The sequence below is a fragment of the Caenorhabditis remanei genome, chromosome II (genome assembly GCF_010183535.1).
Source record: "Caenorhabditis remanei strain PX506 chromosome II, whole genome shotgun sequence".
NCBI classification, from domain to species: domain Eukaryota; kingdom Metazoa; phylum Nematoda; class Chromadorea; order Rhabditida; family Rhabditidae; genus Caenorhabditis; species Caenorhabditis remanei.
Window position 1 is genome coordinate 15,878,811 of NC_071329.1, and position 27,694 is coordinate 15,906,504.

Here is a 27,694-nt window from a genome sequence, read left to right on the forward strand (position 1 = left end):
GTTCCCATAGACTAACGAACAGAAAGCAGATATTTGTTTACCCGCTGCCGCGTCATCTCATCTATTTCTCGTTCTCGTACTCTTCCTCCCGTTGTATTTGTCGAAGATGACAGCGCTCACGTATCTTTCGTTAAGATGTGTTTTGGAATACTTGGAGGCTAACAGAAGGTAAGTTCGCATGATCGAGTCGTGTTCTACACAGTCCCTTATCCCATACCATTCCAGACTCCAAATAACTGCCCGAAGCCGTGTACTTTCTAGAATTGACAAATCAGTGCCTTTCCACATCTCACTTCTTCGATTCACTGATGATGAGGTTACAGTTAACGATATTACCTATTCGTTCGGAGAACGATATTTGTTTGTTCCTGAAACTCCAGAAAATATGCGAAAGAAAATCAAAAGATTAATGGACGGTGGAGATATTTTGTTAGAAGATGACGATATTCTTAGGAGAGTTATTCACATAACCTATTCAACTGGTAATTTACGATTCAATGGGAGAGACCTGTCAGACGGTGTGAAGAAAGGAGTGGAAATCAGACAGTTTGCATGTCATGCTTTAGAAGGACGAAAGACAATAAAAATGACATATTTGAGAATCGACAACACGTTTGAAAAAGAGCTCCGTGTTCCAGAAAATCTGAAGCTCTATGTCCAAAAAGTTAGATCCTATGGAACTAACATGATTAATTTGGTCAATATTCTCGATCCACAGTGTCTCCCATTGGAGTCTTTCGAAACATCGGTTTGGTTTCCATCTTATTACCGGGAAAACCAGATCGTTGCAAATGCAAAAACTTTGATACTGCATGGCGATGGTTTTGCCTCACAGATAATCGACTGGCATCCGACTCTGCTTACAGTCTCAAATCAACACGTTGAAACGAAAGATATACGTTTGAGAGGAGCACAAATTCGTGAGATTGTCCAGAAATTTATGAACAATCCTGACTTCAAACCAATTGGAAGCTCGTATTCAGTGCAATATTTATATGATTTATCCATCGAAAAGTTGTTAAGGAAAACGAAGAATCGATTCAATGGAGTATTTGTGACATTAAAGGAGATTCCGAAGTGAGTTATACTGAATAGACATCCAAACAGTAAACCTTCATTTTCAGATGTCCACCGACCTCACAAGTTGTATGTGTTCCGTTAAATTCGGATAAGGATCTCATTATGTATAGATACGCGGGGAGAGAAGTAAATATCCACTGGATCAAGCTGGAATTAATAGAAACTGGATCGTGCATTCCAAATGTCGAGGATACAAGTCTTTTTAGAATTCCATGGCATTATTTATTGTAATGTTTTGTGATGACCATTAAAAAGTTTTGGTTATGTTTTTAAAAAAAGTGTGGTTGTAATGTATTATTGGTACTATGAATAATATGTTTCTATGTTATGTATTATGCACTTTTGACCAGTGTTGAGAATTCCGACTCGCGACTTTTTTTCCAAAATTTCCAAACAATTGCGAAAAATCTACTTCTGACTTCCGACTTCCGAAAAAAACTTCCAGATAAGAAATTTCCCCTTCCCAACAGCTGTACTATTGTCACTTTTACTTCCCAAAAGCCGTCCTAGATGTGGTAAAACCGTAGTCGTTTACAAGTGAACAATGCAAATAGTGGAGTCGAGGACAACGACAGATGGTGCGATTAGATCTCAGAGTCACAAAGGATTAGGCTGCGCGTAACGTAGCTCGTCTTCTCTATTTATTCAACATTGTCTTCCTACCGTCTTACTGTCGTCTCAATCAATGCCTCCAGGTTTAACCTATCCGAGTTTAAAATGCGTTTTCGAGTTCCTGGAAGCGAATAAAAGGTAAGTTTTGAACCATACAATATCGTTAACAATTTCTTGTCAGAATCCACATCACATCTCGAAACTCAACTCTCAAAACACTCGACAAATTGGTACCCCTACATTTGAAAATGGTACAAATCGATGGGTATTTAATGATGGTCAACAATATTGCATACCGAGTGCTAGATAAAGTAGAAGATTCTTTCGGAAATAATTTCGGAAAACATTTTTCAAGGTCACAGTTTTGGAGTCAAACGCCAAGGGGATATTTCCATATCTTTTATCAGAAAAATGGGGTAGGAAATACGAGTTATGAATATGAGAATCGACGAGGGAAAACATTCAGAAGAAGAGTTAAAAAGAATTACTATAGTGCTTATGTCGTGATCCGCCAGTTATTAGAGTCACTGTTCGTGGGAAGAAGAGTGATAATTGTAGAGAAACTTGTAGCTGGATGGTTGCTTTCACTATCTAAAAAACTTGAATTGAAGTTTAATGTTCTAGAATTAGAGTCTGATGGATATGATTTAGAAGACTTCCTTCCACTCATCGACCCAACAAGTTTTCCACTTAAAAAGTTTACTCAAAAACTGGGTTGGGACTATTTGTTTAAACTTCCTGAAGTGCGAACAGCCAATCATCTAGTTATCACTACCATTTATCCCAACTTATCCGATGCTATTAATATTCTGAAATCTCTGAACTGCAAATATGTAGAGATTAAAGATCTACTTTTCAAGGAGAATTATGTTCTGGATACAATTCAAATGTTGTTGGAAAATCATCGAGACGTTGAGACATGTTATATGATAGACCTAGTGAGTGTTAGGGTAATAACTTTAAAAATTACAATGACTATTACAGTTTAAATTTACAAGTGAATATACAAGAAACTTAATGGAAAGAATCAAGGAACGATTTAAAGGAAGAGATGTGGGTTTCATGGATGCTGGCAAACGGTGAGTTCAAAAGTTTGAACAAAGCAATTGGAAATAGATATATTATTATTTTGTGTTTCAGATCGACACTCACTTCTCACTATTTCTCTATTCCTATAAACTCTAGAACTGAACTCGCTGTCTACAGAAACAAGTCACTCAAGGAACGCCAAGAAGTTATTATAATGGAAGTGATTCTGACTGGACACACTCCCAAAGTTTTCCGTCTAGATTATTCGAAATTGAGTGAATCTTTTGAAAAGAGATATTCTGACGACGAAACCGAAGATGACAGATCGCCAGTCGGTGAGTTGAATGAAGACGAGCTGTCAGACAACGCATCATCTGACGTCGAATTGTTTGGAGATGGATCAGTCAAGGATGAATCACGAGAAGACGTGTCGCCGGATGATCTCAACAAAACAGCAGCTGAAAAGTTCAAAATGCCAATAATTTCTCTTCCAATCACGTATATTTTGATTGTTGTTTTGTTTGCGTGGTTCTTTTTCTTTTAATTTACATTTCTTATCAACTGAACTTTTTCAGAATGAAATTGTGTTAACATTCAAATCATCTAGACTGGTGGATATATTTGAGTAGACAAAGAGCTTAACCCAGAATTCTTGAGTCGTTTGAAAAAGACCTTCCCTTGTAAATCATCTGCATATTTCACTAAAACATTCATTTCTTTATTACAATCAATCATTCACCAATTATTAAAATATCAAATAATAAGATTATACAAATTCATCGCGGCTCCCAATGAGTTCAGAACTCCAGACATCGACATACTCGACTCCAATGATGTTGTGGATCCACGTGGCATCATTTCCAGTTTGATGTCTTGAGAACCATATTCTGAGATTAATACATATGTCACAAGTTCCGAGTTAGAAGACGTTGGGAATGAGATGCATTTGTAGTTGGGGTCCAGTCTGAAAGAGGAGAAATGTGATAAAGGTTATGGAATTTGGCCGTTTTCAGTTAAAATTGTCCAACTTTGAGAGTGTGTCATGGTAAATTCTGATTGTCACACCCAATAGGTTTTTAATGAATCATACAAATTAAAAATAGAGCTTTATTTTTGTATTTGACACACTCTTAAACTTGGGCAATTTCAACTGAAAACGGCCAAAGTACATAACCGGTACTGTAAGGTTTTAATTGATAAAACTAACTTCTCATCCGGTTCATCCAACGGCCTATTCAACTGAACATACTTCCCATTAAATCTCTTTTTGACCGTACCCAACGCTTTCATTGTCATTTCTTTTCTCACGCATAACGTGAAAGTCGATCCAATATCTCGAAGACTCTTGACCCAATTATCAAATAGATCAATTATATTATCTTCTTCCATATCTAACTGCACAGTTACTGTCTTGTTCTCCAATTTCCATAATCCTTCGTAGATCTCATCAATAAACTCTTCATCTATGTATTCATTTGAGATAAACAGCTTTTTTGCACTTTTCAGTACAGGGTTCTCGAGCATTCTCGGTCGCTCTATTGAAGTGAAGATGTCTTGAAGTGGATAACTCATCGGATCCACTATTCCCAAAATACTTTCGAAACTTCCACATTGTATATCGAGTGCACTCGTTTTGACTTTGAAACCTTCTGGTAGACGAATCACTGATTCGCCGTAAAACTCGAATGCCAATGTTTTTGCTCTGATCTTCGCGCGACCTCCCAATAGAATACACGCCATCTTCTTCTCTGCCTCGTGGATTTTCCAGTCAGATGGAAGACGTCTGCTGTGGATCTCATCGGAATCGATCTCAAACAGAATTTCCAGATATTTCGACTCCCACGGCTTATTTGGAAGTGATCCTGTTTGAATATCTCCTGGAGTCAATCGGCACTCTTCCGGTTTATCTCGTTCGTATCGTTCGTCGGATTCGTCGATTTCGTCGTAATTCACACAGAGTCGATAGCAGATATTATTGAGTCGGATTGCATTGTCGTCGAAAGACAGAGAATCCAAATGCAATGGGATGGTTTTCTCGATGTCGTGGATAACCGGGCAGCGGGAGGCAAGACGGATTCTGAAAGGAATTGACATTACTTACAAGGGAACTTCTTTTAGAAAATGCTTGAGAATTTGCTGAAAGTTGGTTCATAGGTAGTTTTGACCATTCTGAATACGATGATAACAAAATCTATTGCTCGATTCCTACTCCGGAACTCAAAAAACGAGATCAAGACTTGCTCCGCGCGATTTCGCACTGCGGCGATGGGAGAGTCCGGGGTTCGACTCTCTCCCCCGGCAATTTGATTTTTTTTGTATTCTTCAATTGGGGGAAACCGGATCACCACTTTGTGTCAGAAATAAGTTTTTTGGGCTTTTCCAGTTCATACAGCCCTTCTACAACGTTATGAGAAAAATGATATCAGCAAATTCTCAAACATTTTTTGAATGCTCCCATGTTAAATATAACTGAAAACTTAGCCAAAAGAGCATAAAAACTGACCTTCTATTAGCCTCAACGTGCTCCAAAACACATCTCAAACTCGGGTAAGACAGTCCGTCGTCCATTGTTACAGGTACAGAAATATGGAAATACAGAAGAGAGAATTGACTGAAAAATGTGTGATGAGACGAGTCGTAGTATAAGTGAACTCGACTGCTCGTAGTTTTACCGCCTGAGCGGTGAATCTTATAGATCAAATATAGAAACATTTCAGACCAGCATTTTGAAAAAACTTTCAATTTACACATCGAGTTGTTGTGGGTCTAAATCATAACCATAATTTACTAATTTTCGAATGTGTGACTTAGAATTTCAAGGCCCAGTCTAGAATTCAGGCACAAATTTTCAGATTTTTTGAGGCTCTCTGATAATTTTTGACATTTTCAACATTTTAGAGGGTTTTCGGTGGAAAATAAGCAAAATTGAGATTTTCAGCTCAAAAATGTGCGAAAACTGTACTGTTAATTATTAGTCTTCAGCAAAAAATTCAGCAAAATATTGCAAATTTTCCATGCGGCAAAATTGCAAATTATGGGGTGGCGTGTTACAAAATGCAATATGCTGCGGACTAGAATTCAACCAGGAATATGGAAATACAGAAATGGAATAATGTACTTTGTTGGTGGGAAATCCCGACTCCTGACTTCCGGTTTTTGTGTTTTATGATGAAATTTTGTGTTAAGGCAACGCCAAAATCGGTTTTCAATAATGACTAGAAAAAATGTTCCTCAAATTTGTAATTTTCCAAATTAATTTCTGACTTCAGCCTTTAGAACCCAACTTCCGACTTATATTTTCAAAAATTCAATTCTGTCTTCCGACTTCTTACTTCCTTATTCGAAAATATTACATCAGAACAACTCTGTTGCACACCAAACTCTTGCTACCGTGACCCCTCCATTAGAGGTTTTACGGTATGTACTGTCGTCATTTTTACTTCCCAAAAAACCGTCCTAGATGTGGTAAAACCGAAGACGTTTACAAGTGAACAATGCAAATAGTGGAGTCGAGGACAACGACAGATGCTGCGATTAGATCTCAGAGTCATTGACGTAGCACAACGGTAACGCCGCACAATTGGTCCTTTTCGTCTCTTGTCGTTTCTTCTCTATTTATTCAACATTGTCTTTCTACCGTTTTACTGTCTTCTCAATCAATGCCTCCAGGTTTAACCTATCCAAGTTTAAAATGCGTTTTCGAGTTTCTGGAAGCAAATAAAAGGTAAGTTTTGAACCCATTGAGATACAATACAGTTAACAATTTCTTGTCAGAATCCATATCACATCTCGAAACTCAACTCTCAAAACACTTGACAAATTGGTACCTCTACATTTGAAAATGCTACAAATCGATGGGTACTTAATTATGGTCAACAATGTTGCATACCGAGTGCTAGGTGTAAACGAAACAGAATATTTATTAGGGGATAATTTTGGAAGAGTGTTTTTTGTGCCACAGTGTTGGAGTCAAATTCCACGAGGATATTTTCCTATCTTTTTCCAAAAAAATGGAACCGGAAATACGAGATATGAATATGGGAATCGAAGAGGGAAAATATTCAGAAGAAGAGCTAACAAAAATTACCGGAGTATTAGGGCTCATCTCGTGATTCGCCAGTTATTAGAGTCACTGTTTGTGGGAAGAAGAGCGATTATCGTGCAGAAACTTGTAACTGGATGGCTGCATCCACTAATTAAACAACTCGAACTGAAGGTCAATATTCTAGAAATAGAATCGGATGGATATGATTTAGAAGACTTTGTTCCACTAATCGACCCTACCAGTTTTCCACTCAAAAAGTTTACTCAAACACGGTTTACGTATACTCTTTTTGAACATCCTGAAGTACGAACTGCCAATCATCTAGTTATTAAAGACTTTTACCTCAACTTATCCGATGCTATTAATATTCTGAAATCTCTGAACTGCAAATATGTAGAGATTAAAAATATTTTTTTCAACGAGAATTATGTTCTGGATACAATTCAAATGTTGTTGGAAAATCATCGAGACGTTGAGACATGTTATACGATAGACATGGTGAGTGTTAGAGTCATAACTTTGAAAATTACACTAAATTTTAAAGATTACATATAGAAGTGAATATACAAGAGACTTGATGGAAAGAATAAAGGAACGATTCAATGGAAGATATGTGGATTTTATGGATGCTGACAAACGGTGAGTTCAAAAGTTCAAACAAAACAATTGGAAATGCATATCTTTTTATTTTATGTTTCAGATCGACACTCACTTCTCAATATGCCTCCATTCCAATAGACTCTAGAACTGAACTCGCTGTCTACAGAAACGAATCACTTGAGAAACTCCAAGAAATCATTATAATGGAAGTGGTTCTGACTGGACACACTCCTAAAGTTTACCGTCTAGATTATTCGAAGTTGGATGAATCTTTTAAAAAGAGATATTCTGACGACGACGAGTTGTCAGACAACGCATCATCTGACGCATCTGACGGTGAAGTTTCTGAATCTGTTGAGGATGAATCACGAGAAGACGAGTCGCCGGATGATCTCAAAAAAACAGCAGCTGAAAAGTTCAAAATGCCAGCAATTTCTCTTCCAATCACGTATATTTTGATTGTTGTTCTGTTTGCCTGGTTCTTTTTCTTTTAATTTACATTTTTTAACAACTGTGCTTGTTGAGAATGAAATTGTGTTAACATTCAAATCATCTAGACTAGTGGATATGTTTGAGTAGACAAAAAGCTTATACCGGAATTTTTGAGTCGTTTGAAAGATGACTTCCCTTGTAAATCATCTGAATATTTCGCCATAACATTTCTTCCTTCATTACAATCAATCATTCACCGATTATTAAAATATCAAATAATTCGATTATACAAATTCAACGCGGCTCCCAATGAGCTCAGAACTCCAGACATCGACATACTCAACTCCAATGATGTTGTGGATCCACGTGGCATCATTTCCAGTTTTAAATAGTAAGGATCTTCATCGGCACCGCAGATTCCATACGCCACAAGCTCCGAATTTGGAGAAATTGGAAATGAGATGCATTTGGACTCAGGGATCATTCTGGAAGATGGGAGGTGAATGGTATAAGTAAGGGTAATACTCACTTCTCATCCGGCACATTCAACTTCACACACTTCCCATTGAATCTTCTTTTAGCTTCATCCAACCGTTCATTCATCCAGAATGACGAAAAGAATGAAGACATAAACATCGTTCCGATATCTCGTTGAATGTTGGTCCAAGCACCAAAAAGTTCCATGATTTCTTCGCCATTCATCTGACACTCAATCTGATACACACTTTTGTTTTTCACGTTTCGTAATCCTTCAAAGAACTCGACACTTGAATACTCATCAGACATTCCGTATGTGACTTTCAGCACTTTTGCACTTTTCACTACAGGGTGTTCGAGCAATTCCGTTCGGGAAACAGTCGTTTTGAGTTCTTGAAGTGGGAAACTTGACGGATCCACCAGTCCCAAAATGCTCTCGAAGTTTCCTGAGACACGAAGTGCACTAGTTTTCACTTTGAAACCGACTGGTAGACGAAGGATTGGATCACCGTAGATATAGAGCTCGAAGGTTTTTGCTCTGATCTTTTTCCGACGTCCTAGTAGATCACATGCCAGTTTTTTTTCTGCCACGTGGGGTTTCATGTCAAGACGTCGGTGAAGGGCAGTATCGGAACCAGCACCAAACCGGATTTCCAGATATTCAGACATCCATGGCTGATTTTGAGCTTTTCCAAATTGAACATCTCCTGGAGTCAATCGATATTCTTCCGGTTTATCTCGCTCGTATCGTTCATTTGTTTCGTTGATTTCGTCGTAACGGAATAGAAGTTTATAGGTGATATTGTTGACTCGGATTTCATTGCACTTGATATACAGATAATCCAGATGAAGTGGAATCGCTTTTTCGATGTTGTGGAGAACCGGGCATCGGGAGACAAGATGTATTCTGAAAACAGACGAATATCACGACCAACTTTGAGAGGGTGTTACGATATCACAGATTGTCTCTCAAAGTAACATTTTTAATGGATCGTAATGAACAAAGGTATAGCTAGACTTTTATAGTTGACAACGTTTTTGTACAGACAAGTTACATATCGAAAAAGTAATTTCTTCCTCAAATAGACCCATTTCTGTGCGTATTTCGAGCTATTGTCTTAATATGACCATAACTCTCTCGGCAGTGCTCGTAAAAAAAGTTGTCAACTACAAGAATAGAGTTCTCAATGGGTTCTATCAACTCACAAAAAATCGAGGAAAACTAAACATTTTCAGCATCGTGGTGCAGCCTAATACGCTCAAAATTATTAAAAACTTACCTTGTATTAGCCTCCATGTGCTCTAAAACACATCTGAAACTCGGGTAAGACAGTCCGTCGAACATTGTTACAGGTACAGGGAATACAGAATAGAGAATTGTGTTTTATTAGAATAAAACAAAGTCGATTGAAAAACAAATTGTGTGTTGAGACGAGCCGTGTTTTTTCCCGCCGGAAAGGTCTCCGCGTAATGTAGGTCTAGAATAATTTCTAGATTGTCAGAGATCAAATCCTAATTTTTTTCGGCAAATTGGTAAGAAATAGCGTCTTTTTCTGTAGTTTCAAAGTGTTAAACAAGCTTGAAGAATCACTGAGAAGTGTTGGTGAATATGCAAATGATTTACAAGAGAAGTCCATTTTCAAACGACTCAAGAATTCGGTACCTGATACTTTCGAGTCCGTATATTCCGAATCTGATATAAAATTCTGCTGAATCATTTTAGAAACCGAGTTATCACACGTCAAACGTTTCTCACTTTTCCTTATGGTTAAGCTTATTTGCGTCACACGCGGCTTCAGTTTAGATGATTTGAATGTTTCATTAATAAAAAATTCAGTTGATGATGAATGAAAGTTAGAAGAAAAAGAACCACGCAAACAGAGCAACAATCAAAATAGTCGTGATTGGAAGAGAAATTATTGGCATTTTGAACTTTTCAAATGCTGATTTGCCAAGAGGAGATTGGTTCGACTCCCTGTTTGGCGATCTGTCATCTTCTGTTCTGTTGTTTCTGTCGTCGTCGGAATATTTCTTTTCAAAAGATTCATAAGATTTCGATTGATCTAGACGGAAAATTTTGGGAGAATTTCCAGTCAGAATCACTTCCATTATAACAATTTCTTGGCGTTCCTTGAGTGACTCGTTTCTGTAGACAGCGAGTTCAGTTCTAGAGTTTATAGGAATAGAGAAATAGTGAGAAGTGAGTGTAGATCTGAAACATAAAATAATAATATAAGTATTTCCAATTGTTTTGTTTCAACTCTTGAACTCTTGAACTCACCGTTTGTCAGCATCCATAAAATTCACATAAGTTCCATTGAATCGTTCCTTGATTCTTTCTATTAAGTTTCTTGTATATTCACTTGTATATTTACCCTGTAAAAGTAAGTGTAATATTCAAAGTTATAACCTTAACACTCACCGTGTCTATCATATAGCATGTCTCAACGTCTCGATGATTTTCCAACAACATTTGAATTGTATCCAAAACATAATTTTCGTTGAAAAGTAGATCTTTAATCTCTACATATTTGCAGTTTAGAGATTTCAGAATATTAATAGAATCGAAGGAATTATAAAAGTTATTGATAACTAGATGATTGGCAGTTCGGACTTCAGGCTGTTCGAAAAAAATGGGCGAAAACGGTTTTTGAGTCAACTTCTTGAGTGGAAAACTTGTAGGTTCAATAAGTGGAACAAAGTCTTTCAAATGATATCCATCAGACTCCATTTCCAGAACATTAAATTTCAATTCGAGTTTTCTAGATAGTGGCAGCAGCCGTCCAGTCACAAGTTTCTGCACGATAATCACTCTTCTTCCCACGAACAGTGACTCTAATAACCTAAGAATTAAGAAATGAAATGTGATGACGCTTTTTAATTTTTCACTATGATAATCTTTGCAAATTCTTCTTCTGAAAATTTTCCCTCGTCGATTCTCATTTTCATATTTCGTATTTCCAGTCCCATTTTTTTGGTAAAAGATAGGAAAGTACCCTCGTGGAATTCGCCTCCCATACTGTGGGTTAGAATAAAATCTTTCAAAATCATTCCCAAAAGAATCTTCCGGTTCGTTTAAATCTAGCACTCGGTATGCAACATTGTTGACCATAATTAAGAGCGTATCGATTTGTAGCATTTTCAAACGCAAGGGCACCAATTTGTCGAGTGTTTTGAGTTTCGAGTTTCGAGATGTGATATGGATTCTGACAAGAAATTGTTAACGGTATTGTATTGCTTTCAAAACTTACCTTTTATTCGCTTCCAGAAACTCGAAAACGCATTTTAAACTCGGATAGGTTAAACCTGGAGGCATTGATTGAGACGACAGTAAGACGATAGACAGGCAATGTTGAATAAATAGAGAAGAAACGACAAGAGACGAAAAGGGCCAATTGTGCGACGTTACCGTTGTGCTACGTCAATGACTCTGAGATCTAATCGCATCATCTGTCGTTGTCCTCGACTCCAATATTTGCATTGCTCACTTGTAAACTTCTACGGTTTTACCACATCTAGGACGCTTTTTGGGAAGTAAAAAAAATGACGATAGTTCTGCTTATTGTCGGCATACTTGTCAAATCACGGGCCGGCCCGTTTGAGCCCGGCGCGGATTGGCCTGGGCCGGGCCCGGAGCAAAAAATTATTTTTGAAAAATAGAATTGAAAGTCTTGGAAATTAATTTTTGAATTACCGCGCACAATTTCTTTAAAGATTAAATTAAAAAATATCTGAAAAATGCAGAAAAATTTTGAAAATCTCAATTTTAATCATAGAAAATTGATCAAGACGTTTAATTTAATCTTTAAAAATCCGTTTTCACGTTGTCTTTTTATAATTTCTAATCAATAATATGTTTGCCATAAAGTAGTAAACGACCAAACAATGGGAAAACGACGAAATTTTTTTTTTCAATATTTTGACGGGCCGGGCCGGGCCGGGCCGGAAGATTTGTTTAGCGTGCCCGGCCCGGCCCGTGACAAGTATGATTGTCGGGAAGAGAAAATATCTTATCTGGAAGTCGGGAGTGAATTTTTTTATTAATGATAAGAAATGTAAATTAAAAGAAAAAGAACCACGCAAACAGAACAACAATCAAAATATATGTGATTGGAAGAGAAGTCGTTGACATTTTGAACTTTTCAGCTACGGTTTTGTCGAGATTAGACTGGTCATTATCTAGCGACTCATCTTCTCGTGATTCATTTTCAGGCTCTGATTCCTCTCTCTTCTCAGAAGATTCACTCAATTTCGAATAATCTAGACGGAAAACTTTGGGAGTGTGTCCAGTCAGAATCATTTCCATTATAATAACTTCTTGGCGTTCCTTTAGTGACTCGTTTCTGTAGACAGCGAGTTCAGTTCTAGAGTCTATTGGAATGGAGGCATATTGAGATGTGAGTGTCGATCTGAAACATAAAATAATAATATAAGTATTTCCAATTGTTTTGTTTGAACTTTTTAACTCACCGTTTGTCAGCATCCATGAAATCCACATCTCTTCCTTTAAATCGTTCCTTCATTCTTTCCATCAAGTTACTTGTATTACTTTTAAAAACTAACTGTAAAATTTAGTGTAATTTTCAAATGTTACGACCCTAACACTCACTATGTCCATCATATAACATGTCTCAACGTCTCGATGATTTTCCAACAACATTTGAATGATATCCAAAACATAATTCTTGTTGAAAAGTAGATCTTTAATCTCTATACACTTGCAGTTCAGAGATTTCAGAATATTAATAGCATCGGATAAGTTGATATAAATGGTAGTGATAACTAGGTGATTGGCAGTTCGTACTTCAGAATGTTCAAAACAACTATACGAAAACTGTTTTTGAGTAAACTTCTTGAGTGGAAAACTGGTAGGTTCAATAAGTGGAACGACGTCTTTTAAATCATATCCATCAGACTCTATTTCCAGAACATTAAATTTCAATTCGAGATTTTCAGATTCTGGCTGCAGCCATCCAGTTACAAGTTTCTGCACGATAATCGCTCTTCTTCCCACTAACAGAGACTCTAATAACTGGCGGATCAGGACATAAGCATTATGGTAATCTTTGTTAATTCTTCTCTTGAATATTTCCCCTCGTCGATTCGCATATTCATAACCCGTATTTCCTGTCCCATTTTTTTGGTAAAAGATAGGGAAGTAACCTCGTCGCGTTTGCCTCCAAAACATTGGGATAAAATTAAGTCTTATAACACGACGGTACTCGTGTTTTACTTTGACCCTCTATAATCTTAACTTAGACTAACACTCTATTCTAACATACAATCATTTATTAGTACTTGATTAGATATAAGAACATGATAATAAGGGTTATAAATATTAGATATGGAATAGATATAAATATAAGGAAAATAGGAATAAGGAATAAGGATAAAGTATAAAAGGAATAAAATATATAAGAGAGAGAGGTTTTACTCACGTCCCCTCATCTCCATCACACCACCAACTACCCGATGGTCCTTCCCTGCTTCCTTCTCGCCGGTGGGCGTGGCCTCTCTAGGGTTACTGTAGAGGAGGACTTGGCACGATGCTTCGCACCGTGTTACAGTCTCATAAAATCATTCCCGAAGAAATCTTCTGATTCATTTACATCTAGCACTCGGCATGCAACATTGTTGACCATAATTAAGTAACCATCGATTTGTAGCATTTTCAAATGTAAAGGTACCAATTTGTCAAGTGTTTTGAGAGTTGAGCTTCGAGATGTGATGTGGATTCTGACCAGAAATTGTAACTGTATTGTATCTCAATGGGTTCAAAACTTACCTTTTATTCGCTTCCAGGAACTCGAAAACGCATTTTAAACTCGGATAGGTTAAACCTGGAGGCATTGATTGAGAAGACAGTAAGACGGTAGAAAGGCAATTTTGAATAAATAGAGAAGACGAGCTACGTTACGTACATCCTAATCCTCTGTGACTCTGAGATCTAATCGCACCATCTGTCGTTGTCCTTGACTCCACTATTTGCATTGTTCACTTGTGAACGTCTACGGTTTTACCACATCTAGGGCGGTTTTTGGGAAGTAAAAAATGACGATAGTACATGTTGTTGAGGAGGGAAAATGTCTTATCTGGAAGTCGGGAGTGAATTTTTTTATTAATGATAAGAAATGTAAGTTAAAAGAAAAAGAACCACGCAAACAGAACAACAATCAAAATATACGTGATTGGAAGAGAAATTATTGGCATTTTGAACTTTTCAGCTGCTGTTTTGTTGAGATCATCCGGCGACTCGTCTTCTCGTGATTCATCCTTGACTGATTCGTTTTCAGAAACTTCACCGTCAGATGATGCATTGTCTGACAGCTCGTTTTCATTCGACTCATCGGCTGGCGATCTGTCATCTTCGGTTTTGTCGTCAAAATATTTCTTTTCAGAAGATTCACTCAATGTCGAATAATCTAGACGGAAAACTTTGGGAGTGTGTCCAGTCAGAATCATTTCCATTATAATAACTTCTTGGCGTTCCTTGAGTGACTCGTTTCTGTAGACAGCCAGTTCTGTTCTAGAGTCTATAGGAATGGAGACATATTGAGAAGTAAGTGTCGATCTGAAACGAAAAATATTTACATATTTCCTAATTTTTTGTTTGAACTCTTGAACTTACCGTTTGTCAGCATCGATAAAATCCACATCTCTTCCTTTAAATCGTTCCTTGATTTTTTCCATTAAGTTTCTTGTATATTTATTCTGTAAAAGATAGTGTAAGTTTCAAAGTTATGACCCTAACAAGGGAAGTTTTTGGAGACGCCACTTTCAAACGATCCATAGATTTAATAACAAGTACTTTCGACTACGGGCAGTCCATTTCTGCCATCAAAACCGGGTGAATGACTCTGTAAACCGAGCTATGAGCTTTCAAACGGCTCATATGTTTAAGCTTTTTCACATGGAGTTCCAAATCGGCAAATAGAAGACGAAAAGATGTTCTCATTTTTGCAACGTACGAGCACAAGCAGGCCACTTGAGAACATAAATGAAACCGCGTGGTGGCGTATATGCGACCAATTTAGAATTCCACGTGAAGAAGTTTAACCATTCTAAAAGTTTGAGAGCTCATAACTCGGTTTGCGTAGACATTTGGTCGGTTTTGATGCCAGAAATTGGCTCCCCGTAGTCGAAAGTACCTATAACCAATTTTATAGATCGTTTGGAAACCGCGTCTCCAAAGACTTCTTTTGTAACACTCACCGTGTCTATCATATAACATGTCCCAACGTCTTGATGGTTTTCCAAAATCATTTGAATGATATCCAAAATATAATTTTTATTGAAAAGTAGATCTTTAATCTCTATACATTTGCAGTTTAGAGATTTCAGAATATTAACAACATTGGATGAGCCGGGATAAAAGTCATTGATAACTAGATGATTGGCAGTTCGGACTTCAGGCTGTTCCAAAAATCTATACGAAAACCGTTTTTGAGTCAATTTCTTGAGTGGAAAACTGGTAGGGTTGATGAGTGGAACAAAGTCTTTCAAATCATATCCACCCGACTCGATTTCTAGAACATTGAACTTCGATTCGAGTTTTTTAGATTGCGGCTGCACCCATCCAGTGACAAGTTTCTCAACAATAATCACTCTTCTTCCCACGAACAATGACTCTAATAACTGGCGGATCACGACATGAGCACTACGGTAATTTTTGTTAAATCTTCTTCTAAATGTATCTCCTCGTCGATTCTCATACTCATATCTCACATTTCCTGTCCCATTTTTTTGGTAGTAGATAGGGAAGTATCCTCGTGGAATTCGCCCCCAAAACTGTGGATCAAAATAAAGTCTCCTAAAATCATTCCCGAAGGAATTTTCTGTTTCATCTACACCTAGCACTCGGTATGCAACATTGTTGACCATAATTAAGTAACCATCGATTTGTAGCATTTTCAAATGTAAAGGTACCAATTTGTCAAGTGTTTTGAGAGTTGAGCTTCGAGATGTGATGTGGATTCTGACCAGAAATTGTAACTGTATTGTATCTCAATGGGTTCAAAACTTACCTTTTATTTGCTTCCAGAAACTCGAAAACGCATTTTAAACTTGGATAGGTTAAACCTGGAGGCATTGATTGAGACGACAGTAAGACGATAGACAGGCAATGTTGAATAAATAGAGAAGAAACGATGAGCTACGTTACGTACATCCTAATTCTTTGTGACTCTGAGATCTAATCGCACCATCTGTCGTTGTCCTCGACTCCACTATTTGCATTGTTCACTTGTAAATGTCCACGGTTTTACCACATCTAGGGCGGTTTTTGGGAAGTAAAAATGACAATAGTACAGCTGTTGGGAAGGGAAAATTTCAAATGTGGAAGTCGAGAGTGAATTTTTTTATAAGGAAGTTGGAAGCCGAAAATCAGAATTAGATTTTTCGCACATTTTTGGAAATTTTGGAAAAAATGTCTGGAAAAGCTCACCAGCTGACCTTGCAGACCATTTTTTCTCGTAGTTTTCCTACTCGGAAATTGCACTGTGTCAAAATGACGGAAACCGGAAGAAAAATTCTTTATTCGGAAGTTGGGAGTAGGAATTTCCCATTTACAAAAACTTTATTACGATTATCACATAACATTACAATAAATTATACCATGGAATTTTAAAACAGCATTTGAAGTACACGATAAAACGCACAACATGTACTTAATTATTATTTAAGCCACTCAAGAATTTTCAAGCTTCTTCTCTTTTCAACTTTTGGAGTCGATGATCCAATAGGCAGTACTTCCAGCTTCAGTAGATTCCTTGAACTGTTCTTTTTCTTTTCTGGAACCTTGAATGCGTATACAATGAGTTCAGATTCCGAATTCATGGGGACACGGACCACATCGGATACTGGTTGGTGACTGAAAAATATAATATGTATAACTTTTGTAATTTTCAGAAAATAATTTTTAGTAAATAACTCACTCTTTACTCTTCTGTAAAACCACCAAAGTCCCATTAAATTTATTTTTGATTTTCCTCATCAAATTCGAAACATCGAATTTGTCATAACATTTCAAGTCAAGTGTCCTTTCGATTGAGTGACCATTATCCACAACTTTTCGAATAATCGCTCTGACTTGTTTTCCCGAAAAGCAGAGATTTCTCGTTTCCACGTTTCGATGCTTCTCAAGTTTCAGAAGGATTTCATACCATTGAGTTATAGAATGGTTGAAAGTTAAACCATTGAGAATTAGCTTCTGGGAAGATTGAATCACATCGTTATCAAGATAAGATCGGAACCACAGTGATGTTTCAATGGATTCTAGTGGAAAACATTCTGGATCCAAGATCTGAGCAATGGCATTGAGATCATTCACATAAGCTCGAAGACTTCTGACATGCAGTTTCAGATTTTTTGGGATTCGCAGCACTTTTTCATATCGATTATCGATTTTTAAAGTTGCCACGTTTACACGTTTTCGTCCTTCCAACACAGAACATGCCAACTGTCTCATTGCCATTTCTTTAGTCACATCTTCAGCGAGTACTTTAGTAAAACTACCGTAACTAGAAGAATAAGTTAGACGGACGACTTTGAAAGATCGCAGAACACTTTCCGTTCCCAAAATGATATCTCCACCTTCTAATCTTTTTTGCAGACTATTCAAATTCTCTTCTTTGGTTTCTCGAGCATATGAGGAGTCTAGTGAGAACTTGTACGTTATATCATTGACTTTGATCTCAGAATCTTCAAATCTGAGAAGTGATAAGTGGAGAGACACTGCTTTATTGATCCGGGAGATCGTTGGACTTCTGGCAGCAAGTCGAAATCTGAAAAAGGGGAAAATGAGTCTATGATCCAAATGCCAATATACTCACCTCTTGTTAGCCTCCAAACTTTCCAAAACACATTTTAGCGACGGATACGTGAGCGGTGCAGTCATCTTTGACAAATACAACGGAAGGAAGAGTACGAGGACAAGAATGAAATGAGATGACGTGGCAACCCAGGTTGAACAAATATCTGTTCTCTGGTTGTTAGTCTTTGGGAATAGCATTTATGAGGTGTATTTAGGTCACTGACATTAATCGTGTCATAGGAAATCGAAAAACAAGACCGAACTGGCTATCTTTGGCCATGAAATATTGGAAAGTCAAGAACAAGTTCGTGAGCTCGTGCCGGGTATTGTGGATATACGTAGTATCATTTCCAATTTTACATTTTGTGAAAAACTTGGGTGGAGAGGTCAAATTCACAAAGATTGTGTGGTTCTTCAGAAACGAGATGCGTGGTTAAAAATAAGAGGCTCTAAATGCTCACAAACTTGTTCCTGACTTTCCGGTATTCCATGACCAAAGATAGCGAGATCGGTCTTGATTTTAGAATGTCTCTCCCCCATGGTACGTTTAATCTCCATGAATTGTGTTGTGTATGCCTCATAAATGCTATGAAAAGGGTAGAGATGCAAGGTTCCCATAGACTAACGAACAGAAAGCAGATATTTGTTTACCCGCTGCCACGTCATCTCATCTCTTCCTCGTCCTCATACTCTTCCTCCCGTTGTATTTGTCGAAGATGACTGCGCTTACGTATCTGTCGTTAAGATGTGTTTTAGAATACTTGGAGGCTAACAGAAGGTAAATTCGCATGATCGAGTCGTGTTCTACATAGTCCCTTATCCCGTACCATTCCAGACTCCAAATAGCTGCTCGAAACCGTGCACTCTCTAGAATTGACAAATCAGTGCCGTTCCACATCTCACTTCTTCGATTCACTGATGATGAGATTGAAGTTAACGATATTTCCTACACGTTCGGAGAACGACATTTTTTTGTTCCTGAAACACCAGAAAATATGCGAAAGAAAATCAAAAGATTAATGGACGATGGAGATATTTTGTTAGAAGATGACGATATTCTTAGGAGAGTTATTCACATAACCTATTCAACTGGTAATTTACGATTCAATGACAGAGACCTGCCAGACGGTGTGAAGAAAGGAGTGGCAATGAGACAGTTTGCATGTCATGTTTTAGAAGGACGAAAGACAATAAAAATGACATATTTGAGAATCGACAACACGTTTGAAAAAGAGCTCCGTGTTCCAGAAAACCTGAAGCTCTATGTCCAAAAAGTTAGATCCTATGGAACTAACACGATTAATTTGGTCAATATTCTCGATTCACAGTGTCTCCCATTGGAGTCTTTTGAAACATCGGTTTGGTTTCCATCTTATTACCGGGAAAATCAAATTGTTGCAAATGCAAAAACTTTGATCCTGCATGGCGATGGTTTTGCCTCACAGATAATCGACTGGCATCCGACTCTGCTTACAGTCTCAAATCAACACGTTGAAACGAAAGATATACGCTTGAAAGGAGCACAAATTCGTGAGATTGTCCAGAAATTTATGAACGATCCTGACTTCAAACCAATTGGAAGCTCGTATTCAGTGCAATATTTATATGATTTATCCATCGAAAAGTTGTTAAGGAAAACGAAGAATCGATTCAATGGAGTATTTGTGACATTAAAGGAGATTCCGAAGTGAGTTGTATTGAAAAGACATCCAAACAGTGAACCTTCATTTTCAGATGTCCACCGACCTCACAAGTTGTATGTGTACCGTTAAATTCGGATAAGGATCTCATTATGTATAGATACGCGGGGAGACAAGTAAATAGCCGCTGGATCAAGCTGGAATTAAGAGAAACTGGATCGTGTATTCCAAATGTCGAGGATACAACCCGTTTTAGAATTCCATGGCAATATTTATTGTAATGCTTTGTGAAAACCATAATAAAGTTTGGGTTATGTTTTTAAAAAAAGTGTGGTTGTAATGTATTATTGGTACTATGAATAATATGTTTTTATGTTATGTATTATGCACTTTTGACCAGTGTTGAGAATTCCGACTCGCGACTTCCGAATAAAGAATGAAGCTTTTCCTCAGTGCGTCATTGTATTTTCGCAAATTTGAGACATTTTTTCCAAAATTTCCAAACAATTGCGAAAAATCTAATCCTGACTTCTGACTTCCGAAAAAAGACTTCCAGATAAAAAATTTCCCCTTCCCAACAGCTGTACTATTGTCATTTTGCACTTCCCAAAAACCGTCTTAGATGTGGTAAAACCGTAGACGTTTACAAGTGAACAATGCAAATAGTGGAGTCAAGGACAACGACAGATGTTGCGATTAGATCTCAGAGTCAAAGAGGATTAGGCCGCACGTAACGTAGCTCGTCTTCTCTATTTATTCAACATTGTCTTTCTATCGTCTTACTGTCGTCTCAATCAATGCCTCCAGGTTTAACCTATCCGAGTTTAAAATGCGTTTTCGAGTTCTTGGAAGCGAATAAAAGGTAAGTTTTGAACTGATTCAATACCATTAACAATTTTTCGTCAGAATCCACATCACATCTCGAAACTCAAATCTCAAAACAATCGACAAATTGGTACCTCTACATTTGAAAATGCTACAAATCGATGGGTACTTAATTATGGTCAACAATGTTGCATACCGAGTGCTGGATGTAAATTTATTAGGGAATGATTTTGGAAGAGTGTTTTATAAGCCACAGTATTGGATTCAAATTCCACGAGGATATTTTCCTATCTTTTATCAAAAAAATGGGACGGGAAATACGAGTTATGAATATGAGAATCGACGAGGGAAAATATTCAGAAGAAGAGCTAACAAAGATTTCCGCAGTGTTACGTCTCATCTTGTGATCCGCCAGTTATTAGAGTCACTGTTCGTGGGAAGAAGAGTGATAATTGTTGAAAAACTTGTGACTGGATGGCTGCAACCAGAATCTCAAAAACTCGAATTGAAATTTAATGTTCTGGAAATGGAGTCGGAAGGATATGATTTGAAAGACTTTGTTCCACTAATCGACCCTAGAAGTTTTCCACTCAGGAAGTTGACTCAAAAACCGTATTCGTTTAGTTTTTTGGAACTTTCGCCAACAGCCAATCATCTAGTTATCAATAACTTTTTTACCAGCTCCTTCGATGCTATTAATTTTCTGAAATCTGTAAACTGCAAATATATAGAGATTAAAGATATATTTTTCAACGAGAACTATATTTCGGATACAATTCAAATGATGTTGGAAAATCATCGAGACGTTGAGACATGCTATATGATAGACCTAGTGAGTGTAAGGGTAATAATTTTGAAAATTAAAATGACTTTTACAGTTTAAATGGACAAGTGAATATACAAGAAACTTAATGGAAAGAATCAAGGAACGATTTAAAGGAAGAGATGTGGATTTTATGGATGCTGACAAACGGTGAGTTCAAGAGTTCAAGAGTTCAAGAGAAAACAATTGGAAATACTTATATTATTATTTTGTGTTTCAGATCTACACTCACTTCTCAATACGTCTCTATTCCTATTGATTCTAGAACTGAACTCGCTGTCTACAGAAACGAGTCACTCAAAGAATGCCGAGAAATCGTTATAATGGAAGTGATTCTGACTGGACACTCTCGCAATGTTTTCCGTCTAGATTATTCGAAATCGGGTGAATCTTTTGTAAAGAAATATTCTCACGACGAATCCGAAGATGACAGATCGCCAGTCGGTGAGTCGAATGAAGACGAGCTGTCAGACAATGCATCATCTGACGGCGAATTGTTTGAAGATGGATCAGTCGAGGATGAATCACGAGAAAACGAGTCGCCGGATGATCTCAAAAAAACAGCATCTGAAAAGTTCAAAATGCCAATAACTTCTCTTCCAATCACGTATATTTTGATTGTTGTTCTGTTTGCCTGGTTCTTTTTCCTTTAATTTACATTCATCATCAACTGAACTTGTTGAGAATGAAATTGTGTTAATATTCAAATCATCTAGACTGGTGGATATGTTTGAGTAGACAAAAAGCTTAACCCCGAATTCTTGAGTCGTTTGAAAGAGGCTTTCCCTTGTAAATCATCTGCATATTTCACCAAAACATTCCTTTTTTATTACAATCAATCATTCACCAATTATCAAAATATCAAATAATAAGATTATACAAATTCAACGCGGCTCCCAATGAGTTCAGAACTCCAGACATCGACATACTCCACTCCAATGATGTTGCGGATCCACGTGGCATCATTTCCAGTTTGATGTCTTGAGAACCATATTTTGAGATTAATACATATGCCAGAAGTTCCGAGTTAGAAGACGTTGGAAATGAGATGCATTTGTAGTTGGGGTCCAGTCTGGAAGAAGAGAATTGGAATACAGCATCGGTTATGGACTTTGGCCGTTTTCAGTTAAAATTTTCCATCTTTGAGAGTGTGTCATGGTAATTCTGATTGTCACACCCAATAGGTTTTTAATGAATCATACAAATTAAAAATAGAGCTTCATTTTTGTAGTTGATAACTTTTTTGTACGGACAGTCCCTAACAAGCTACGTATCGACAAATAATTTCTCCCTCAAATCGACCAATTTCAGTGTAAAATAATGCGAATTTTGAGCTGTCCCCTTAAAATGAAAATAACTCTCTAGGAAATGCCCGTATAAAAAAGTTGTCAACTACAAAAATTTAGCTCTACCTTTGTTCTGTATAGTTCATTAAAAACTTACTGGGTATGACAATTAGTATTACCATGACACACTCTCAAACGTGGACAATTTCAACTGAAAACGGCCACAGTCCATAACCGGTACTGTAAGATTTTAATCAATAAAACGCACTTCTCGTCCGGTTTATCCAACGGCCTATTCAACTTTACATACTTCCCATTGAATCTCTTTTTGACCGTATCCAACGCTTTCATTGTCATTTCTTTTCTCACGCAAAACGTGAAAGTCGATCCAATATCTCGAGGACTCTTGACCCAATTATCAAATAGATCAATTATATTATCTTCTTCCATATCTAACTGCACAGTTACTGTCTTGTTCTCCAATTTCCATAATCCTTCGTAGATCTCATCCATAAACTCTTCATCTATGTATTCATTTGAGATAAACAGCTTCTTTGCACTTTTCAGCACAGTGTTCTCGAGCATTCTCGATCGCTCTATTGAAGTGAAGATGTCTTGAAGTGGATAACTCATCGGATCCACTATTTCCAAAATACTTTCGAAATTTCCACATTGTATATCGAGTGCACTTGTTATGACTTTGAAACCTTCTGGTAGACGAATAACGGATTCGCCGTAAAACTCGAATGCCAATGTTTTTGCTCTGATCTTCGCGCGATCTCCCAATAGAAAACATGTCATCTTCTTCTCTGCCTCGTGGATTTTCCAGTCAGATGGAAGACGTCTGCTGTGGATCTCATCGGAATCGATTTCAAACAGAATTTCCAGATATTTCGACTCCCACGGCTTATTTGAAAGTGATCCTGTTTGAATATCTCCTGGAGTCAATCGACACTCTTCCGATTTATCTCGTTCGTATCGTTCGTCGGATGCGTTGATTTTGTCGTAATTCACACAGAGTCGATAGCAGATATTGTTGAGTCGGATTGCATTGTCGTCGAAAGACAGAAAATCCGGATGCAATGGTATGGCCTTCTCAATGTCGCGGATAACCGGGCAGCGGGAGGCAAGACGGATTCTGAAAGGAAATGAGATTTCTATAAAAACTTAGCCAAAATAGCATAGATACGACCTTGAATTACCCTCCATGTGCTCCAAAACACATCTCAAACTCGGGTAAGACAGTCCGTCGTCCATTGTTACAGGTGCAGAAGGTGAAAAATAAGCAAAATGTTGAGATTTTCCGCTGCGAAATGTGCGAAAACTGCACTGTTCATGATTAGACTGTAAAATTCTAAAATCTCAATTTTCAGATAAAATTTGTCAAAAACCCTATGTTTTCAGTAAGAACAAGTTTAAAAACGACATAAAATGGGGTTTTTGTAATAAAAAAGAAAAAATAGGACGTTTTGTAATGAAAAAAATGAAAAATCATCCAAAAATCTTGAATTTTCAGATTCATTTCAGTAAAAAACTGCATATTTTTTATCTGGAAAATTGTAAATTATGAGGTGGCGTATTACAAAATGCACTACGCAGCAGACCAGGTTTCAACCATTTGCCTGGAATCTCAAAAATATCAATAAAAATGAAACCTATCATTCTTAAAATTGCTTCCTTTATTACAATCAATCATTCACCAATAATCAAAATATCAAATAATAAGATTATACAAATTCAACGCGGCTCCCAATGAGTTCAGAACTCCAGACATCGACATACTCCACTCCAATGATGTAGTGGATCCACGTGGCATCATTTCCAGTTTTAAATAGTAAGGATCTTCATCGGCGCCGTAGATTCCATATGCCACGAGTTCCGAGTTCGGAAAAATTGGAAATGAGATGCATTTGGTTTCAGGGATCATTCTGGAAGATAGGAGGTAAATGGTATAAGTAAAGGGTAATACTTACTTTTCATCCGGCTCATTCAACTTCACATACTTCCCATTGAATCTTCTTTTAGCTTCATCCAACCGTTGATTCATCCAGAATGACGAAAAGAATGAAGACATAAACATCGTTCCGATATCTCGTTGATTGCTGGTCCAAGCACCAAAAAGTTCCATGATTTGTTCACCATTCATCTGGCACTCAATCTGATACACACTTTTGTTTTCCACGTTCCGTAATCCTTCAAAGAACTCGACACTTGAATACTCATCAGACATTCCGTATGTGACTTTCAGCACTTTTGCACTTTTCACTACAGGGTGTTCGAGCAATTCCGGTCGGGAAACAGTCATTTTGAGTTCTTGAAGTGGGAAACTTGACGGATCCACCAGTCCCAAAATGCTCTCAAAGTTACCCGAGACACAAAGTGCACTCGTTTTGACTTTGAAACCGACTGGTAGACGAAGGATTGGATCACCGTAGATATAGAACTCGAAGGTTTTTGCTCTGATCTTTTTCCGACGTCCTAGTAGATCACATGCCAGTTTTTTTTCTGCCACGTGGGGTTTCATGTCAAGACGTCGGTGAAGGGCAGTATCGGAACCAGCACCAAACCGGATTTCCAGATATTCAGACATCCATGGCTGATTTTGAGCTTTTCCAAATTGAACATCTCCTGGAGTCAATCGATATTCTTCCGGTTTATCTCGTTCGTATCGTTCATTTGTGTCGTTGATTTTGTCGTAACGGAATAGAAGTTGATAGGAGATATTGTTGACTTGGATTTCATTGCACTTGATATACAGACAATCCAGATGAAGTGGAATCGCCTTTTCGATGTTGTGGAGAACCGGGCAGCGGGAGGAAAGATGCATTCTGAAAACAAAATAATATGATGACCATTGAGAGGGTGTTACGGTATCACAGATTGTCCCTCAAAGTAACATTTTTAGTGGATCATAATGAACAAAGGTATAGCTAAATTTTTATAGTTGTCAACGTTTTTGTACAGACCCTTCCTAACAAGTTACATATCGACAAAGTAATTTCTCCCTCAAATAGACCCATTTCGGTGCGTATTTCGAGCTATTGTCTTAAAATGACCATAACTCTCTAGAGAATGTATCAACTCACAAAAAAAAGTAAAACTAAAGAGCAGCGTGGTGCAGCCTAGTAGCTCAAAATTATTGAAACTCACCTTGTATTAGCCTCCATGTGCTCCAAAACACATCTGAAACTTGGGTAAGACAGTCCGTCGAACATTCTTACAGGTACAGGGAATACAGAATAAAGAATTGTGTTTTATTAGAATAAAACAAATTGTGTGTTGAGACGAGTCGTGTTTTTTTCCCGCCGGAAAGGTCTCCGCGTAATGTAGGTCTAGAATAATTTCTAAATTGTCAGAGATCAAATCCTAATTTTTTTTGACAAATTGGTAAGAAATTGCGCGTTTCTCTGTATTTTTTTGGTTAAGTTTTTTTGCAGGACACGCGGTCTGTCAAACAACCACAGTTTAGATGATTTGAATGTTAACACAATTTCATTAATAAAAAATTCAGTTGATAAGAAATGAAAGTCAGTAGAAAAAGAACCACGCAAACAGAACAACAATCAAAATATACTTGATTGGAAGAGAAATTATTGGCATTTTGAACTTTTCAGATGCTGTTTTTTTGAGATCAAAAGATTCACCCGATTTTGAATAATCTAGACAGAAAACTTTGGGAGAATGTCCAGTCAGAATCACTTCCATTATAATAATTTCTTCAAATTCCTTAAGTGACTCGTTTCTGTAGACAGCGAGTTCAGTTCTAGAGTCTATTGGAATGGAGACATATTGAGAAGTGAGCGTCGATCTGAAACATAAAATAATAATATATTCGTATTTATTTGTTTTTGTTTGAACTCTTGAACTTTTAAACTCACCGTTTGTCAGCATTAATAAAATCCACATATCTTCCATTGAATCGTTCCTTGATTCTTTCCATTAAGTTTCTTCTTGTATATTCACTTGTATATATAATCTTTAAAATTTAGTGTAATTTTCAAATGTTATGATCCTAACACTCACCGTGTCTATCATGTAACATGTCTCAACGTCTCGATGATTTTCCAACATCATTTGAATTGTATCCAAAATATAATTCTGGTTGAAAAGATGATCTTTAATCTCTATATACTTGCAGTTCAGAGATTTCAGAATATTAACAGCATTGGATAAGTTGGGAAAAAACTCTTTGATAACTAGATGACTGGCAGTTCGGACTTCAGGATGTTCAAAAAGAGTGTACAAACTTGGTTTCTGAGTAAACTTCTTGAGTGGAAAACTGGTAGGGTCAATAAGTGGAACAAAGCCTTTTAAATCATATCCATCAGACTCTATTTCTAGAATATTAAACTTCAATTCAAGTTTTTTAGATAGTGGCAGCAGCCGTCCAGTCACAAGTTTCTCCACAATAATTACTCTTCTTCCAACGAACAGTGACTCTAATAACCTGAGAATTAAGAAATGAAACGTGTTGACGTTTTTCAATTTTTCACTATGGTAATCTTTGCAAATTCTTCTTCTGAATATTTTCCCTCGTCGATTCTCATATTCATATTTCATATTTCCAGTCCCATTTTTCTGGTAAAAGATAGGGAAGTACCCTCGTGGAATTTGCCTCCCATACTGTAGGTTAGAATAAAATCTTTCAAAATCATTCCCAAAAGAATCTTCCGGTTCGTTTACATCTAGCACTCGGTATGCAACATAGTTGACCATAATTAAGTACCCATCGATTTGAACCATTTTCAAACGCAAGGGCACCAATTTGTCGAGTGTTTTGAGTTTCGAGTTTCGAGATGTGATATGGATTCTGACAAGAAATTGTTAACGGTATTGTATTCCTTTCAAAACTTACCTTTTATTCGCTTCCAGAAACTCGAAAACGCATTTTAAACTTGGATAGGTTAAACCTGGAGGCATTGATTGAGAAGACAGTAAGACGGTAGAAAGACAATGTTGAATAAATAGAGAAGACGAGCTACGTTACGTGCAGCCTAATCCTTTGTGACTCTGAGATCTAATCGCACCATCTGT

The 27,694-nt window shown here is 37.2% G+C and overlaps 14 protein-coding genes across 14 annotated transcripts; 5 read left to right on the forward strand and 9 right to left on the reverse strand.

Moving 5' to 3' along the window:
• Nucleotides 1-106: 106 nt before the first annotated feature.
• On the forward strand, nucleotides 107-1,311 carry GCK72_007244 (uncharacterized protein; the record flags this gene model as incomplete). The annotated part of the gene is made up of 3 exons (XM_053726060.1): nucleotides 107-168; nucleotides 226-1,077; nucleotides 1,125-1,311. The coding sequence occupies 3 exons, from the start codon at nucleotides 107-109 to the stop codon at nucleotides 1,309-1,311; spliced, it is 1,101 nt and encodes a 366-aa protein (XP_053590254.1).
• A 454-nt stretch (nucleotides 1,312-1,765) lies between these two features.
• On the forward strand, nucleotides 1,766-3,265 carry GCK72_007245 (uncharacterized protein; the record flags this gene model as incomplete). The annotated part of the gene is made up of 4 exons (XM_053726061.1): nucleotides 1,766-1,830; nucleotides 1,874-2,630; nucleotides 2,677-2,771; nucleotides 2,833-3,265. The coding sequence occupies 4 exons, from the start codon at nucleotides 1,766-1,768 to the stop codon at nucleotides 3,263-3,265; spliced, it is 1,350 nt and encodes a 449-aa protein (XP_053590255.1).
• A 209-nt stretch (nucleotides 3,266-3,474) lies between these two features.
• GCK72_007246 (uncharacterized protein) lies at nucleotides 3,475-5,289 on the reverse strand (the record flags this gene model as incomplete). The annotated part of the gene is made up of 3 exons (XM_003103714.2): nucleotides 3,475-3,685; nucleotides 3,929-4,798; nucleotides 5,225-5,289. The coding sequence occupies 3 exons, from the start codon at nucleotides 5,287-5,289 to the stop codon at nucleotides 3,475-3,477; spliced, it is 1,146 nt and encodes a 381-aa protein (XP_003103762.2).
• Nucleotides 5,290-7,213: 1,924 nt separating this feature from the next.
• Nucleotides 7,214-7,860, forward strand: GCK72_007247 (uncharacterized protein; the record flags this gene model as incomplete). The annotated part of the gene is made up of 3 exons (XM_053726062.1): nucleotides 7,214-7,264; nucleotides 7,311-7,405; nucleotides 7,467-7,860. 3 exons carry the CDS (start codon nucleotides 7,214-7,216, stop codon nucleotides 7,858-7,860), a joined length of 540 nt encoding a protein of 179 aa, XP_053590256.1.
• Nucleotides 7,861-8,069: 209 nt separating this feature from the next.
• GCK72_007248 (uncharacterized protein) lies at nucleotides 8,070-9,620 on the reverse strand (the record flags this gene model as incomplete). The annotated part of the gene is made up of 3 exons (XM_053726063.1): nucleotides 8,070-8,283; nucleotides 8,328-9,182; nucleotides 9,556-9,620. The coding sequence occupies 3 exons, from the start codon at nucleotides 9,618-9,620 to the stop codon at nucleotides 8,070-8,072; spliced, it is 1,134 nt and encodes a 377-aa protein (XP_053590257.1).
• A 509-nt stretch (nucleotides 9,621-10,129) lies between these two features.
• Nucleotides 10,130-11,591, reverse strand: GCK72_007249 (uncharacterized protein; the record flags this gene model as incomplete). The annotated part of the gene is made up of 4 exons (XM_053726064.1): nucleotides 10,130-10,487; nucleotides 10,557-10,651; nucleotides 10,698-11,118; nucleotides 11,527-11,591. The coding sequence occupies 4 exons, from the start codon at nucleotides 11,589-11,591 to the stop codon at nucleotides 10,130-10,132; spliced, it is 939 nt and encodes a 312-aa protein (XP_053590258.1).
• A 744-nt stretch (nucleotides 11,592-12,335) lies between these two features.
• GCK72_007250 (uncharacterized protein) lies at nucleotides 12,336-14,125 on the reverse strand (the record flags this gene model as incomplete). Its single annotated transcript, XM_053726065.1, has 4 exons — nucleotides 12,336-12,684; nucleotides 12,746-12,837; nucleotides 12,885-13,452; nucleotides 14,061-14,125. The coding sequence occupies 4 exons, from the start codon at nucleotides 14,123-14,125 to the stop codon at nucleotides 12,336-12,338; spliced, it is 1,074 nt and encodes a 357-aa protein (XP_053590259.1).
• Nucleotides 14,126-14,413: 288 nt separating this feature from the next.
• GCK72_007251 (uncharacterized protein) lies at nucleotides 14,414-16,364 on the reverse strand (the record flags this gene model as incomplete). Its single annotated transcript, XM_053726066.1, has 4 exons — nucleotides 14,414-14,846; nucleotides 14,904-14,986; nucleotides 15,488-16,250; nucleotides 16,300-16,364. The coding sequence occupies 4 exons, from the start codon at nucleotides 16,362-16,364 to the stop codon at nucleotides 14,414-14,416; spliced, it is 1,344 nt and encodes a 447-aa protein (XP_053590260.1).
• A 584-nt stretch (nucleotides 16,365-16,948) lies between these two features.
• Nucleotides 16,949-18,284, reverse strand: GCK72_007252 (uncharacterized protein; the record flags this gene model as incomplete). The annotated part of the gene is made up of 3 exons (XM_003103795.2): nucleotides 16,949-17,144; nucleotides 17,209-18,057; nucleotides 18,106-18,284. 3 exons carry the CDS (start codon nucleotides 18,282-18,284, stop codon nucleotides 16,949-16,951), a joined length of 1,224 nt encoding a protein of 407 aa, XP_003103843.2.
• Nucleotides 18,285-18,802: 518 nt separating this feature from the next.
• GCK72_007253 (uncharacterized protein) lies at nucleotides 18,803-20,007 on the forward strand (the record flags this gene model as incomplete). The annotated part of the gene is made up of 3 exons (XM_053726067.1): nucleotides 18,803-18,864; nucleotides 18,922-19,773; nucleotides 19,821-20,007. The coding sequence occupies 3 exons, from the start codon at nucleotides 18,803-18,805 to the stop codon at nucleotides 20,005-20,007; spliced, it is 1,101 nt and encodes a 366-aa protein (XP_053590261.1).
• A 516-nt stretch (nucleotides 20,008-20,523) lies between these two features.
• On the forward strand, nucleotides 20,524-22,027 carry GCK72_007254 (uncharacterized protein; the record flags this gene model as incomplete). Its single annotated transcript, XM_053726068.1, has 4 exons — nucleotides 20,524-20,588; nucleotides 20,633-21,383; nucleotides 21,430-21,524; nucleotides 21,595-22,027. The coding sequence occupies 4 exons, from the start codon at nucleotides 20,524-20,526 to the stop codon at nucleotides 22,025-22,027; spliced, it is 1,344 nt and encodes a 447-aa protein (XP_053590262.1).
• Nucleotides 22,028-22,235: 208 nt separating this feature from the next.
• On the reverse strand, nucleotides 22,236-23,917 carry GCK72_007255 (uncharacterized protein; the record flags this gene model as incomplete). Its single annotated transcript, XM_053726069.1, has 3 exons — nucleotides 22,236-22,446; nucleotides 22,929-23,798; nucleotides 23,853-23,917. 3 exons carry the CDS (start codon nucleotides 23,915-23,917, stop codon nucleotides 22,236-22,238), a joined length of 1,146 nt encoding a protein of 381 aa, XP_053590263.1.
• A 457-nt stretch (nucleotides 23,918-24,374) lies between these two features.
• On the reverse strand, nucleotides 24,375-25,875 carry GCK72_007256 (uncharacterized protein; the record flags this gene model as incomplete). Its single annotated transcript, XM_053726070.1, has 3 exons — nucleotides 24,375-24,588; nucleotides 24,634-25,488; nucleotides 25,811-25,875. The coding sequence occupies 3 exons, from the start codon at nucleotides 25,873-25,875 to the stop codon at nucleotides 24,375-24,377; spliced, it is 1,134 nt and encodes a 377-aa protein (XP_053590264.1).
• A 313-nt stretch (nucleotides 25,876-26,188) lies between these two features.
• Nucleotides 26,189-27,580, reverse strand: GCK72_007257 (uncharacterized protein; the record flags this gene model as incomplete). The annotated part of the gene is made up of 4 exons (XM_053726071.1): nucleotides 26,189-26,468; nucleotides 26,539-26,636; nucleotides 26,684-27,107; nucleotides 27,516-27,580. 4 exons carry the CDS (start codon nucleotides 27,578-27,580, stop codon nucleotides 26,189-26,191), a joined length of 867 nt encoding a protein of 288 aa, XP_053590265.1.
• Nucleotides 27,581-27,694: the final 114 nt, after the last annotated feature.